Raw genomic sequence first — 16,559 nt, forward strand, 5'->3', positions numbered from 1 at the left:
AAAAATTATAAGATGTAGGGCTGCATCTTGAAATGCTATCAGTGAGCCTAGGGGCTTTACTAGTGTGTTATTACAGCTTACATCTTAATCTCTGATATTATTATGTCTTTTCCATGTTTGCTAGTTAAATTTGTATACAGTACTTTTTATAAGAAAGGACACAAATAATTTGACTAATTAAACAATAAACTGAATTTATCATTATGTAAATGGGTTAAAAAATGTATATCAACAAACAAGTTTTATTTTAGAAAGGCAGTTGGATTAAGTAGTGTATGTGGATTCATTGGATGAAAATATGTATTTAATGTACATGACTAACAGTAATTTTATTTTGTATGTCAACTTTTATTTTTTTATACACAATTTAAAACCTTTTAGGCTTACACAGTGTATATAGGCCTACCTTGTCACTTCTGAGATAAAATATATTTATATATCTTTTACACTAGGAATGGTGAAAACAGTCTCCTATAAAAAAATAAATATTCTCAAATCACTTGTTTTCTAAAATTCTAGTCAAAAATGTATGATGAATACCAAAGATGATGAGTAATTGTTTGAATGCAAAGGAATTTATTTATCACAAACCAGCTGTTAGAAGTTAAACAAAATGTTAGCTGAACCATAAATTGCACCTACAAATGGATTTAATCTGGGAAGTTGTTGAACTTGTAGAGTAGTTTATGCTTAAAGATATATTGTCCCCCTTCTTAAATTGTTTTGTTGAATATGCCATTTTAATATAACATAATAGTTATCCACTTTGACCAAAAATTGAATTAAAGAAAAATGTATTTAAACTGAAAAAACTGTAATTTAAAGGAAAAAATGGATTTTTGATTGAATTTAACCATTTATTTTGTCATTGTAAGTGAAAACATTTTTTCCATTTTTTTTCTATGGAAGTGATTAACTTGATTAAAACTACAAAATAACATATTCAAAGTCGGATTTAATTAATCTTCATTTTTTATGTATTTGGGGGACAATACATCTTTAAAATGAAAAAGCAAGACAAATGTAAAACTTTACTGTACACTCATAAAAATAATTGGAACCATCAATACAGTACATTATTTTAACAATTTCAAGTCAATGTTAAAGTTGCATTGAGTTTTCAAATTGTTAAATTTTATTTTACCACTTAATCTGTAAAACCTCAATCGCAGTTTAAACTGTATATAGTATATTAATTTATATTCAAATATTTAAATTTATATATAGGTACAGTAGACTTGTATTTTATAATAAAGGCTTTGTTAAATTACTAAGTTTCGCCTTATGTGTTTAGACGATTTAAGCAATGCTTAATGTGGCTGTATTCATCATTTACACTTAAGGCCAATTTACACAGACGAGCGGTAACGTTAAGCAGAAAACTGCGTAGCATGTCCAACGTAGAATCTATCTTATGTGGAAACCGCTCCGTGTTGTGTAAATGGTCATAAGGAATAACATAGATTCTATATTTTTATTACTGTTACCGCTTGTCTGTGTAAATTGGCCTTTAGGCTAAGGAAAACACTTATCCTTAAAATTAATAAATCTCCAAAGTGAATACAATCTAAGGGAAATATTTATTGAGTTAAGTGAAATACTTAATATTTAAGGGAAATATCTCACTTAAGCCAATGCATTCTACTATGGCCAATGACATTTTCCATCCATTCTTTCCAAAGAATTTTCAGAATCAAAGATCATGAACAAAACAATAGGAAACACCCTTTAAAAAAATTATATTAAGGGGATACTATCCCCTTAAAAAAATAAAAGAAGTGACTTTCTTGAGCCCTAAAGGTGTCCCTGTGTAAAGGTGGTCATAGTGTTTAAATATTTCCCCTTGTTCATTTCACATCAAAGTTCCCCCTTAATCCCAAATAAGGTTTCTACTGGATATAAATACAAATAAATAAGTAAACAAAGTAGTATGTATTACAGAGCAATTATTATCTTTTGTTAAGTTGTAGAATAATGTATAAACGTATATACTGTAAAGTACAATATTTTGGACAAAAAAAGTCTCAGGTCCTACTATAAAGAAATGATCACAAGATCAGTTGTCAAAATGATGTTTTAAATGTTTTAAAATTTAGTTTTAAATATGTTATATAAACCATTTTTTAATATTATAAATAAAACAAGAAATTTGTCTTAAAATACTTGATTGTCTTGTTAATTATTGTTGGAGCATGTTATTATCTGTGATTAAAAAGGTATGGGTTAAGTGTTTTATTTTGAAAACTCTTTGGAAATTGGTATTAAAAATCAACTTTGAAAGGTAATAATACAATTTATGTAATTAAATGCCATAATTTTAGGATCCAGACAGAAAGTCTGTACATAAAAGTGAACAAAAATTCCCAGTGCAGCAGAGCAGGCCAAAGCTCAGACTTGATTTGCATATTTATTCCAAACTCTTGCTTAGTGGGCTAATTTATTAGGAGAAACAAGGGAAAGCATACTACAGCAGAACATGACCTGCCATATTTTGTTCTTTTTGAAATATTCTAAATCGCTATTTATTATTATGGATGTAAAAAAGTTACAACAAATATACAGCATGATCACCAGTTAAAACAAGGGTTAAAAACCCCAAATTACTGTAATGTTATAACGGATTGAATATGAAGCAGAATGAGAAAAGAAAAACACAATGAAGTTAATTTATAGATGCATTAATTATTCAAATAAACGTCTCCCTCAAATGAACGCACCCCCATTGAACATCTATTGGAATAATCACCCCCTTTAATAAACGGCATGCCACATGCATATACACACAATATTGTATTGTAACGCATTTTATTTGTAGTAGAATTCATTGACTTCCATGATTACAATTGACCAAGAATTTTGGTAAAATTTGTACTATATTTTATTATCACTTGTTAATGTTAATTGTGTTGTATTTTTTCATATTTAGGGAGAATTTATTTGATTATACATGTAACCATATTACACCCAAAAAAATGAACGCCTCTTTCGAACACCTCCCTCAAATAAACCCCCCTTCCCCTTAAAAACCCTCCCCAACAATAAACAGCCTGAAGCCTTTATTCAAATAAGTATAGTAGTCAGATTTATTGTTCTAAATGCTAAAGATGAATTTTTGCATGTTTTAATTTGATGACCATAATTACAGTAACCATTTTCAAAATGGGAGGTCTACCTCACCAAACTGGTTGAAAAATAACATCTTTTAACACTATAGCTAATGCATCAATAATCACGCCAACTGATGTTTACTGCATTACTACAATATGAAATATTAATCTTACATCACCACAATTATTTGAATACATCTGTTAAAACATTTCTCTTGTAACTTTTGAGTTTCTTAAAAAGTTCCCTGGAGATGTTTGTTACACTAGTCATGCTGTTAAAGTGTGAAAAAATGCTTTAAAACACATCTGTTAAAGTGATATATTCACAGATTTTCTGCTTGATTGATGTCAATATTTTATTATGTTCTTGGGGAAACAAAATTTTAAAACTTGTGAGGGCCTGTTTCTGCTGCAACTGCTCAAAATACGGTATAAAAATACGGTATAAAATACGGTATTTTTTATACCGTATTTTTTAGTACCCCGTTTCTGCTAACAATACTTCTTGGGTGGTCGTGTTAAATTTCATCTTTTTTACCCAAATTGCCATTCATTTATTTGATCGATAATTAAAAGTCGCAATAAAGGAAGTTTTACGTCTCACTTTCAACAGCCTAGCCCTAGTGATAGAGATGTTGTGAGAGCACAGAAAACATCGTAATGGGGACAATTAATTCGTTCCCTCCCCGAGTTATTGTATTTTGCAATGTTGTACTGCTTTCGCAGGCTCTTCAGCTTTGAGTTTACTTGCTTTGGAGACAAGTTTATTCCATACTCCTGCTTTATTTTTTTAGAAATGTCTTTATAAATGTGGTTGTCCCTTTTATTACCTTTTAGTTGGTCAGACATTTTAGCTTCCCCACACACATTTATTTAGTAAAACTGTGACGTATTCGCTCCACATTTTCGCCGAATATATCTAGGCCTATACATGTGTGTAAAGCAGCTAACAGCGACAGAAAATAAAAACACGAATGGTGACCTTTTGTCATGTAAAAAAAAAATACGGTATTTTTTATTGGCAGCAGAAACGGGTACAAAAAATACGGTATAAATTTGTAAATACCGTATTTTATCCACAAATTTTGTGGGGAAAATACGGTATACAAAATACGGTATATTTTTTATGAGCGCAGTTTCTGCTGCCAAAAATATACCGTATATATACAGTATTCAAAAAATACCGTATAATATACGGTATTTAGTTGGCAGCAGAAACAGGGCCTATGTGAACTTGGAAGATCTTGGGACATTCCCTGGATTAAAATTTAATCATTTCTTCCCAAATGTGTAGATCTGGATTTTGTGAGGCTTTGTAGGCAGGAGTTGGCAAATTTGTCGTGTACAGTCACACACACCGGGACTGTGAAGTGACCCGTCATATAAAAACGCATGATATTTTGTATGTAAATCATGCTACTGTCGCACACATTTAGGAATACAGTTTACAATAAAAACACAAATCATGAGAAACAAGAACTTTATTGTTTAGAAATCCCAGTACTTTTAAAAAGTACCCAAAATGGACAAAAATTGATAAATAATTGTAAAAATTCTGGTGCCAAAAAATACTGGTTCTTGTAAAAGAAAGTGTAAACTAACTGTATGTATAAATGTTCTTTACAAGAAATTATAACATGGTATGATCGATGGCGTCTAGCCTCACAGACCAATATACATATTTTTAATATATATAAAAAATATTAAAAATGAATTCATTTAAGTTCCATCAAACATATAATTCTTATTTTTGAGTTAAACATAATATTGTAAATGTGCTAATAAAACTATTTTGTTTATCGTTATGTACACTACAATATTATTTAAATATATTAAAAACATTTTAAATAAAATATATTTACAAATGAGTATGTGTAATTTATTTCACACTATATAGACACCAAGTGCACAATATTCCATAATTCTATTAAACATGATTGTGTATGACCACCACCAACCAACCCGGACAAGTCAGACATGGTGGGGTACGTTGTTTTATACTCACGGACAAGAAAATGCAGTGGGTCTTTCTTGAGGGAGATGGAGAAATAGGCTGCATACTGTACCTTATTTCTCTATAATAGTGATTTAATATATAGTGGCATAATTCAGAAACTGGAGGCCTCCGATGCCTGGTTTTTTCCTCCGGGGCCCCTGGGGTTGGCCAGTGAGTGCTCATAGCCATTACGCCACTGCTCAGATACTGTACCACTATGTGTGTTATTAATAAAAAAAAGGACATGCAAATAAAAGCGTCGAAATATCTCCTTATTTGGAGTTCTTATTTACAACTAATCAGCAGATATTCTGGTCGTTTCTAAGTAGTCCTTTCACTTGTTGCTTTCAGTGTTTCTTTAGGCCATAGATAAACTCAGTTTGGGTTCACAACTGTAAATAGAGGAGAAACACGAGTTAGAGAATGTTGATTAATTAGTGTATAAGCCTTGAAGCTAGAAGAACAATATCTGTTTAATAGTATTGTCAAACGCTGTTTACTAGTGAGACTAGATCAAAGATAATTGTGTGCACTGGACATAGGAGGTGGATACAGAGGAGAGCCAAGCTGGCCCTTCCCCCATCCGATTTTGAAAGGTTAAAAAGAAAACAGGGCTTCTAATAATTTGTATCTATTATGGAAGGACCCAAATACACCCTATTTGACTTCCTCTTTCTAATCATCCTGAAGTCACTCTGTTGGTATAATATGGTACAGATTTTATTGAAGTGAAGCCGTGCCAAATTTATAACAGTAAACAATTGATAATATTATTGGAAAATACATGACAACATCTTAAGTTGAAAAAACAGAGGTGGTCGGTTTCATAGGGTATTTATCATCGATAGACCAGGCAATGAGTGGGGAATACAATGTATAAATTATGACTACAGATGGTTGTACAATGAATTAAATGTAGTAAATTTGCTTGTCTTGGAGCTTTTTGTAGTATTTTATTGAAGAGAAAAACAAGCTATATACACATAGAAATTGTCCTTGTTGTATGTAAAAAAAACAGGACCATGATGTTAGGCTGGGAGAAATACAGGAGTCTCTCAGCCAAACCAGGAGTGTTAGCATGAAATGGTTGGAATGATACAATTTCACATTATGAAACACAAACTATTCTTTGCCTCAAGCAAAAAAATGTTCTGTTAATTGCTTGTAGATGAAACAAGTGATATCTTTTTAAAATGTAATGTAACACCTTGATTGATATTTACATTAACATTATACATTCTTGTCATATTTGATAAAATATAATTATTTAATAAAATTGTCTTATTTCTTTTTTTCCTTATTCAATGCTAGCAAAACTGTTAATTCAATTTAATAATCATCATAGAAACTATAAAAATAGTAATATAATTCAAAACATGCATTTGACCCAAGTGAAGTGGGTCAAAGAAGCAGCAATAAATCAAACTGCCAAATATTTATTAAGATTAGAACAACAGGCTAAAAGGTGCAATGGTATTTTACAGTATAAACAAAATGACATTTTAAGAATACGAGCATTGGCATTATAATTAGCAAAACAACATTGAACAAGATTAGCAGAACACAGGCCGAAGGGTGCATTGGCATTATAAGTAAAACAAAATTTAACAAGATTAGCAGAACACAGGCCGAAGGGTGCAATGGCATTATAAGAAAAACAAGATTAACAAGGCAAGATGTATATGGCAATATAGAAAAACATTTTAAAAGGGTTTTATTAAAAGCAAAACAATCAATTGACTGACTGGTAATTTAAAAACAAAACAGTAACAAATGTATGCAAGCCCTTTACGACTGTATCAAACAAAATAAGGCCATATACATAATTATAATAGATTTAATTTCAAATACATTCAATTAATCATACACCACAAAGGGAGGGGGCGGGGGGGGGGGGAACTGGGAAGAGGATGGTCAAACGGAGATCAATGGTAAAACCGTAACAATGAAAGTTACATCCTTTTGGGATCATGCTTCTTGTCGTAATAGGAAAAGTTCACTGAACACTGAATTACATCAATTACACTTGAAGAGTACACTTGACTGCTTCTTCTTCAATAATAATGCTAAAACTGACATAAAAGTACATAAAATTTGTCAGCGTCATACACTAAAATAGTGTAACTCTCTATCTGTAGTGTGAATAACGCCATATTTTGTAGTTCTCTCAGGGCCGTGTGTATAAAATATAGCAATACGATGACCCCCTACTTGTTTTAAAAGATGTACTAAAAATGCATACATGAGCATTGTGTCACTGTACACTGGACCTACAATTTGTAGTCCTTGTTCTACCACCAGAACCATGGAGCGACCGAGCCTCGAACCCCTACCGATGTTATGGCTAAAGATTACGGTTCCACTGTCTTAGCAGCTCAGACAATCACTCATCACCAATTGATATTAACACTTGTTGATTTACTATATATCTTATATAAATTATTGACAGAGTAACTGTACTCAAATGTGCATGGTTGATCTATGTTGGTTCTCATACTCTGGACACAAAACAACCCTTTTTCTTAAGTTTCAGACTCTTTTTGCACACAGTCCATGGTAAACTGACTTAGCCGGTACTAATACAAGTCACACATAGTTATGTTATAAACTTAATTCACAAATAAACTAGTTTTCCTAATATTTATATACAAAAATATAAATGTCCAAAAACAAGCATGCAAAACATAAACAATAACAAAGGCTAGACAACCAAGAAACAAACGTTTTCATGCAAACTGAAGTAATCTCACTCACATTTTTGTTATCGCAACATTTGCATACAAGATACTTATATTTATCTACATTGTGTCTCCTGCATCGGCGTCTAGGCCTATCATTGGTTGGTCATTACCATGGTGATTTGACAAACCTAAAGGTAGTTTAGATACTGTATAAATTATAGTTTGAAAAATTGAAATGACAAAAATAGCATTTATGTACATGCAGTGACGAAGCTGTTGATACAACATACCAAATAAAAAAGTTAGTACAATTAATATCAGTAACAACCACTCTTTTATTTTACAGATTCCATTTTTAGATATTCTGTTAACAATGTATTGTTCCCCTGAACATTTTTAAATTTTTTTTTTTTAAATATGTCATTTTAATGTCACATAATACAGTAGTTATTTACTTCGACCAAAAACTGGATCGAAAAAAAATTTATTTACCTGAAAAAAAATGGAATTTAAAGCAAAATATGGTCAAATTGGCTGCCATCCAATGGATTTTTTGTTGAATTTAACCATTTACAGTATTATGTTATTTTATAAGTGAAAACATATTTTTTTTCTTTTTTTTTTTCTTCGGAAGTGATTAACTTTATTAAAAATACAAAATAAAGTCTGATTTAATTAATCCTCATTTTTCATGTTTTTGGGGGACAATACATCTTTAATTAGACTACAACCTATACAAGTAAGGTGAAGTACAATAAAAAGGTCTTTAACTGGTGATCTAACTCTAATCTTCAAAAGAAAACCTTTGATTTGCGATGTGCCAAGGGTGATTACCTGTACTCAAAAACCATCAAAACCCAACAGGCACACAATAAAGTTTGGTCATTATCGGTTGTCTATTACTAGATTAGACTGCAGAACAGCAATATAGTATAAAGAATACAAAATTCACAAAATAAAGCCGTCATAAAACAAATCATAGTTGCCTAGTGTTAGGAATGTACATAGAAATCAATCCTTGTTACTTTAGGCCTAGTGTAATTTTTCTTTTATTTCTTAAAAATATGTATAAATCGAGTGTGGGGTAGAATTGTACATGCATATAACGTGCAAACATGGAGACGGTATGACAGTGGGTGTCAAAAAAAGAAAAAAAGTACAGACCTCCTAACTCTCCCCATAATGGCAAGAGTCTCCCGATATTTTGAGTCATCTCTCGCTAAAATGCAATTTCTCTCGATATTTTGGATAAACCAAAAAAATCTCCCGATATACAGCATAGGCCCTACATTTAATTATTATTATATTATATTAAAACTTAATTTATACTACTCTAGATATTGATAAGAGAATAGAAAAAATACTAATATCGGTCCGTATAATGTTTCTAATCTATTCATTTAATGAATGATATAATGAGTTGCCAACGCATTTTTTGCTAATTCATTTTTTCCCTTCATTATACCACCCTCTATAGTTACTTAAAACCATCCGATATTTCATTTTTCCAAATTGGGAGGTCTGAAACTATTCTCAGTAAAATGTTGAAATTAGCAGCATTCCAAGAATGATATGTAGAGTGTTAGTAAAATATGATAGATAAATAAAATGGTGCTTTAAAAAATTAATACAATGACATTACTGAATGTTAGCATGCCACCTACTTTTAGCGGCTTTTGTGACTATATTAACGGCCTCGTGGACAATGTGATCAGCAACCTCAACATTCTGCAGTCCTACTTTGTTAACATGCTCATCTACAGCGCCGCGCTCTACGACGTCGAGCACTGGATGGTGACCAGGTGCCCCACCGTCAATTATGTTAGCAATATCTAAAAATAGATTTAGGATGTTAGCACTACAGATTCGGAGAAATAATTAATAGGAAGAAACTTTTTTTCAAGGTGTGGTTTAAAGTTTGGAGAAAGGGAGGTTTACCTGGACACAATTGGTTGACTCAAATCTCTTGTGTAATAAATTCTGGTTTTCTTGTAGTTGTGGTTTAAAGAAGATTTCTACAATATTTTAAATTTGAATTTGCATGGAAAATTAGATTTTTGGTATATTCTATGCAGTGCAAATCTCTATCATCTACTGTGCTCTAGAAAGCAATAGCTGTAATTATCTATTATTATTAATAAAGACATGGATTAAAAGCAAGCACAAACCAACTATAAACCATTTTGTATTAAAAAAAACTGCTCAGTTTTATACTTATTCTAAAGTTTATTCTTGAGGCTTTAGTTTTAGTTTTAGTTTAAGTTTTAGTTTAAGTTTAGTTTAAGTTGTTTTCAAATTTTGTTTAAATGTGCCGTAGGGCCCCTCGGAAGAGCAGTTTTATTTTATTACTGAGAGGGCTACCCTACTGAAAAAAAGAAGAAAAAAAAAGTATCAAATGACTGCGCCTATATCTGTACAGGTCTCCTTTATCTAAAATCTTAACAAAGACTCTGCCAAACCTTTGTTAGCAAACTCCACATTTGCCACTCTGTTTGGAGAAGATTGCAGTTGGCTGAAGTTTGTTAACTGCAGTTGGTTAAAATGTATTAACTGCAGTTGGCTGAAGTTTGTTAACTGCAGTTGGCTGAAATTTGTTAACTGCAGTTGGCTGAAGTTTGTTAACTGCAGTTGGCTGAAGTTTGTTAACTGCAGTTGACCGAAGTTTGTCAACTGCAGTTGGCTGAAGTTTGTTAACTGCAGTTGGCTGAAGTTTGTGAACTGCGGTTGGCTGAAATTTGTTAAATGCAGTTGGCTGAAGTTTGTTAAATGCAGTTGGCTGAAGTTTGTTAACTGCAGTTGGCTGAAGTTTGTTAACTGCAGTTGGCTGAAGTTTGTTAACTGCAGTTGACTGAAGTTTGTTAACTGCAGGTGGCTGAAGTTTGTTAACTGTGGTTGGCTGAAGTTTGTTAACTGCAGTTGGCTGAAGTTTGTTAACTGAAGTTTTTGAACTGGTCTATATTTCTAGTGTAAACTTGGCTTAAAATACACTTATATGAATACATTTTAAAAAAAATAACTAAGCTTACTTGTTCAACTTTTATTTTATTATCAACAAAATTATTGAACAAAATAAAGTTTACCTTTGACAATCTGGTGATATGCAAAGTGCAGGTACAGCAAGAAGACCAGGTGTACAAAAGCTACGATGCCAGATATGATTAATTTTTGAGTTTTCCCACTTGTTCTTGATACAAACACACTAACCTGAATAAACGGATTGAAATACAAATAGTACTGAATAAGGATGTTTGTTATTCAATAAAAGTATATAATAAAGTTATAATGAATTTGACAATACAACTGAGGTGACAACATCTATTTAATTAGTAATTAGTTGCATGAGCAGGGCCGTAGCCAGCAAGGACAAGGCGCTCGTTGAGGTGACAACATCTATTTAATTAGTAATCAGTTGCATGAGCAGGGCCGTAGCCAGCAAGGACAAGGCGCTCGTTGAGGTGACAACATCTATTTAATTAGTAATCAGTTGCATGAGCAGGGCCGTAGCCAGCACGGACAAGGCGCTCGTCACGTCTGAAACTTTCAATTTTCACCAGCCACCCATATTCCACAGCAGAGATCGTCATATCTTAAATAATTATATTTAAAGCATCTTTTTCACGTCTGTTTTTAAACTCTCGCTACGGCCTTGATTAGCCAATACTGTAGATAAGCGTGTCACTGGTAATCACCCAATAAAGAAAGGGCTAGTAGCATGTCAGTGCCCACTTAAGGGCCTCGCGAGCATATAGTGAATACAGGTAATGAGAGATAAAATAAGTAGTTCATTGAGTTATTAATAGTTCAACGGCCTCTGTTCTAAATCACTTGGTGTAGTCTGAGATCGTAATAATTTGAATGGATATCGTAATCAGAAGTACATATCGTAATAATTACGCCTAAATTGTAATGGTTGGCATCTCTGATACAATGATATTAGTTTTCGGTTTGCCGCTGTAGTTCTTGACATTTCGACAATATGTTTTGATTGTTCTCTAGAGTGAGAATGCAGGCGGTCCATGGGGAATATCATAAAGATTGGGTGAAAGCTAAAATGTAATTGACAATGACATGAAGGTGCTCACACCATAAATAAAAGTGTATATACTTTTTGTTTTAATTATGACAAATAATTTAATAAAAACCTTATTGGCAGCTTGGTTGTCATGCTTTGCCTTTTTTATTTTAACCGAGTAATTTAATATTTCGAGGTGAACTTCTATTGTTAATATAAACCTCTGTACTATGAAAGATTAATGGGTTTACTATAATCAGTACATAAACATACTAACCATTTTTAGAGCGGATAAACCTCCAAGTATAGCCCACATCATGTAGAAGAAGAAATGTGAATCTAAATTGTGTAACGCAGTTCCAAGAAATATTACAATACAGTTAGCAAACTGTGAATAACCCTTCAAATAAAACAAACATATTGAATAATTAAAATAAGTATACAATGGTAGATACAACATTTATGTACTATAGAAAAATATATCTTTTTCTGATTTAAAACATTATACTTTTTTTTTCACATGACATTTCTAGGCAATATACTAAAAACTATTTCAGAAACAAGCACGAATGTGCGATACTCGGGGTACAGCAAAAGAAGCTGTAATGACGTCATAAGACCGGATGTGACGTCACATACACATCAATAACCTCGCTACCAAATACGGCTATACGGTACCGTCTTCGAGACGTCATATGGCTGCATCCAGTTTGAAATCTATAGCTTTGAGGACATGTCCCTGTAGTATATTCATGCCAAATCCCAGCTCAATACTAAAATTAATAAGGGAGGAGTAGTACTTTATAAATCGCACTTTTTACTCGATAGTGTCCAGATGGAAAAAGAAGAGGAGAAGATGAGAGAGTACTAGACTCGGGTACCCCAAGTCAAAAAAGGCATTAAGTTAATATTACTTACTGTTAGAGACAAGACTTGTAATGGCGTAATATGAGTATTGCAAATGTACGCAACAGTATAAAACAATCCAGAAGCTAAGAACCAGTACCCAAAACATAGCCCTATTGCAGTACCCATTAATGTCCCTTCTCTCTGTAAGAATAACAAATCAACATATACAGTATAGCGCACATTTATACAACATTTAATTATAATCAGCGGCGCTTCACATCAATCGGTATCATAACATTCTTTGAAATATAGTGCCTTTAAATGTTTTTTAAGTATTTAATGTGACTTGGTAAACTTTTCCAAATTTTGGGTCCTGCTACGGCAAACGAACGGTCAGCAAATGTCTTTCGTTTAGTTCGTGGGATTGTCAGGTTAACATTGCTGGTGCTTGAACGTGTACCGAGAGAAACATTCCGCACAGTAAGAATATCTCTCCGGTAACTTGTTACCCCTTGTTATTAGCAAATCAAGAGTATTTCCCGAACGATGTGTGGGGCAAGGCACGTGCTGATCAAGATCAAGTACACCGTCAAATTTTATTTTATCCGGATCATTGCTGCTGTTCATATGAAAGTTGAAGTCACCTGAAAAAATTACAGAACTATGTAACGATAGAATATCTGCAAATTCATCATAGAAGGTGGCAGTACTAATGGGTCTGACGGTGGAGTAAGGCGGGCGACTAAAGAGGCATAATATTGGCACACAGTTTTAAGGCACTACTGAAATATGGTGCTGATGGTAGAATCCTCGGATTAAAAGACTTGAAGCTGGAGGTCCAATATGTATTATATAGTACACATCTGCCTTGTGTGCATGAATCCAGTGCATCTTTCTGTGTTTTGGTCCTTACTAGTTTAATCATTTTGTTATGGAAACTACAAGAGTGGCTTCACTGTATGTCCCATTGGGATGAAATGGCATCAACTAACTCTTTCAACATTAAGGTATGCTAATGTCAAACGGAACTGAATCGTGTCGACAACATATATGTTCTTGTTCCTTTCAGTTGAGTTGTGTTCTGTGACGACATAAGTGTATGTACTTTTATCAACAATTATCAGCATCACAGGTTTTTTAAAATTAAATAACAATGCTACAACATCTTACCACTACATGCATAGATGACTTCATCTCCATTAAAAGAAATGCAATGAGTGTAAAAACAACCATCAATGGACCATACAACTCTGTTGGTAACTTCTAGATAATATAATTATATATATATATATTGATTAACATTCTTAAATTCACGTAATCTGATTGGTTAATAATAGGGAGGTTTCGCAACCTTACGAATACGATAACGAAAACGGATACGTCACACATTTGTGAAACTTTTGAGCTGATCCCCATTTCATATTCGTAAAGCGTATTCGTGTTGACGAATATCACCAGTCATATTCGTAACTACAAAACGAGTATAGTTTTTGATCTATTTTGCACATTTTGCATTTGAACAGGAATGATTCATGACTATAATATAATTATACCTTTATTGAAAGTAATTTACTAAAGTAATTTACTAAAATTCCAGGTCAATTTTGATAAATAGCAGTTTTTAAAGTCTTCACTCGCTTTGATGTTACGCTAGGCCTAGGCAGCCAAGCACCAAGCAACACGTACCTGCGCTTCGCTCAAATTTACCGCAGTCATATTTTGGACGGCACCCTCAATATTTCGTTGCCATGCGAAACAGATTTTTACTGGCTTACGAAAAACGAATACGTGTGCGTGACGTATCCGTTGTCGTTATCGTAAGGTTGCGAAACCTCCCTAATACTGTATGTCAGTTAAATTGACATTTTCATTGGAGCAAAATTAAAACACAGAGGAATAGACATTCAGCTTATTTTTAAGAAGGCAATTATTTTTGTATTCTATGTATGAAGATTTGATTCAATTTGACTAAATAGCTGTTTTTCCACCTCTTTTTAAATACTTAATAATTATTATAGTTCAAAGTGTATTCCTTAATAGTGCATTTATAATATATAATAATATTAATATTCAATTGTGCCATATACCTGTGGTCTTCCCGATGGTCTTTTTGGAACAAGAGAAAATATCAATCTAAAAAAAAAATATTTAATTACATTTTATTATCAAATATTTATTAAAATAACACTACATAACTAGAAAAATGTTACAGTTTAGTTTAAGTTAAACTACGGGTTTGACTAACCTTCTAACAACCACCTTTGGTTCAACATCAAAGTAAGGTCTCAGAATATCAATATTAGCATACAAATCAAATACTTTCCTAGCCTGGTCTTTGCCTGCTTTCCATGCCTAGAATAATAAAAGAAGAAAGTAATGAACACTGGAAATCTAGGACATTGGAAAAATGTATATTGTGGTATTTAGTAATAGATGTTGTAAATACATGTTCATTTCTGGTAGTCAAAAGCTTATGTAGAATCATTAGTTAAAAATAAATCTCAAAATTATTTCTATTTATTTAATACTAAACTCACAATAAATCTGTTTGCAACTTTGCTTCTAAGGTAAGCTGAGGTTAACAGGCAAAATTTTTTGTGGTGAAAAGGAGGTAAACGTATTTCTTCACTACACAAGACACAGCATCAGTATTTAGTGATACAATGTGTGTTTTGTCAGGCGCGGTAAAGGCAGAAAATGCATCAAGGAATGCACGTGGTCTACATATTTAAATTTATAAATCATCAAGATTTTTTTTTCTTCCATATTCAAAACAATCCAGAAACTAAGAAACTTGTGCGATTACTGTCATATAGGTGGAGGGGTAGGAGGCAATTTACAATAAGTGGTTCGTTTCTAGTCGGCCATGTTACATCCGTGTACTTTTTATTCATGTATCCTTATTAGACATAGAGGGCGGTGTATCTATCAGTAATATATATTATCATGACAATTACCAGGAGACTTCGGAGGTGTGAGAACCAGACTACTTTGACACTTACAGTTCCTGCAACTTCCTTTCCAATTTGGCTGCGCATAGCTTTCATAAAATCTCCACTTTCTGCATCTTCTTCTTCATCATCACCATCACCCTCGTACATGTCCATTGTATGTAGCTGAGCTGGTTCACGTGATGGACTATCAAAATCTTCCATTGAATCGGTCATTTCTATAACAGCCGAAGTATCGGACTAGAGAAAATACAGTAACATTTTAAATTTCAAGATTAATAATATTTTTAAATTGTGGAATGTGGGCAACATCAGTGCATGGAGGTATATACCTCCATGATCAGTGTAGGCCTAGGCCTTTTTAGTAGATAGTACGCCCCATGCCTATAGCAATAGGCTAGTCTGCCGTGTAGCAGAGAGGGCCAGCCTACTCAGACCTGCCCTAGACCTCCAATCTAGTTAGGCCTAGGCTAGGATAGGAGGGGATCCAGTCAAGTCGCCCCATCGCAAAGTCGCCCCATCGCAAAGGGGTGACTTTGCGATGGGCGACTTGACTAGCATCCGGATAGGAGCACTCTAGCTGCTAGCTAGGCCTAACTAATACTTAATTAATAGGCCTCACACACTCACTGGCGCGCCCACTCACTCTGCGCACTCACACCGTCATCAGCAGAGAGGTCTGGTAGGCCTAGCTACCTCAGTTTTGGAGTACCAAAATAGCCAACAAATATACCACCGAATAAAATTATCTTATCTAATTATACCAAATTGAAAATGAGGAGAATGTATATCGTATTAAGGTCACAAACATGTTTTTATTTACCTGTCTTGAGACGTCAGACCAATCATTGGAAGTCGCCATGGTGGAACTTTTCGGCGCTTTTATAACTTTGTTTTTATAGAAATAAATGTTAACGATTTTTACAATAAAAAATACTAATATGTATACTAAAATATATTTTA

The 16,559-nt window shown here is 33.1% G+C and overlaps 1 protein-coding gene across 4 annotated transcripts; it reads right to left on the bottom strand.

The window, feature by feature from the left end:
* Positions 1-4,570: 4,570 nt before the first annotated feature.
* LOC140054554 (protein YIPF3-like) lies at positions 4,571-16,466 on the bottom strand. Of its 4 annotated transcripts, XM_072099585.1 has the most exons (11): positions 16,420-16,466; positions 15,648-15,836; positions 14,891-14,997; positions 14,733-14,778; positions 13,816-13,908; positions 12,715-12,846; positions 12,074-12,196; positions 10,865-10,988; positions 9,449-9,616; positions 7,858-7,972; positions 4,571-5,495 (listed from the first exon to the last, which is right to left on the bottom strand). In XM_072099585.1, the coding sequence occupies exons 1-10, from the start codon at positions 16,456-16,458 to the stop codon at positions 7,902-7,904; spliced, it is 1,092 nt and encodes a 363-aa protein (XP_071955686.1). In that variant the 5' UTR covers positions 16,459-16,466; the 3' UTR covers positions 4,571-5,495; positions 7,858-7,901. The 4 variants fall into 4 exon arrangements, with proteins under 4 accessions (XP_071955686.1, XP_071955689.1, XP_071955688.1 ...); XM_072099588.1 differs by lacking the exon at positions 9,449-9,616; XM_072099587.1 differs by lacking the exon at positions 7,858-7,972.
* Positions 16,467-16,559: the final 93 nt, after the last annotated feature.

The sequence above is a fragment of the Antedon mediterranea genome, chromosome 7, assembly GCF_964355755.1.
Source record: "Antedon mediterranea chromosome 7, ecAntMedi1.1, whole genome shotgun sequence".
NCBI classification, from domain to species: domain Eukaryota; kingdom Metazoa; phylum Echinodermata; class Crinoidea; order Comatulida; family Antedonidae; genus Antedon; species Antedon mediterranea.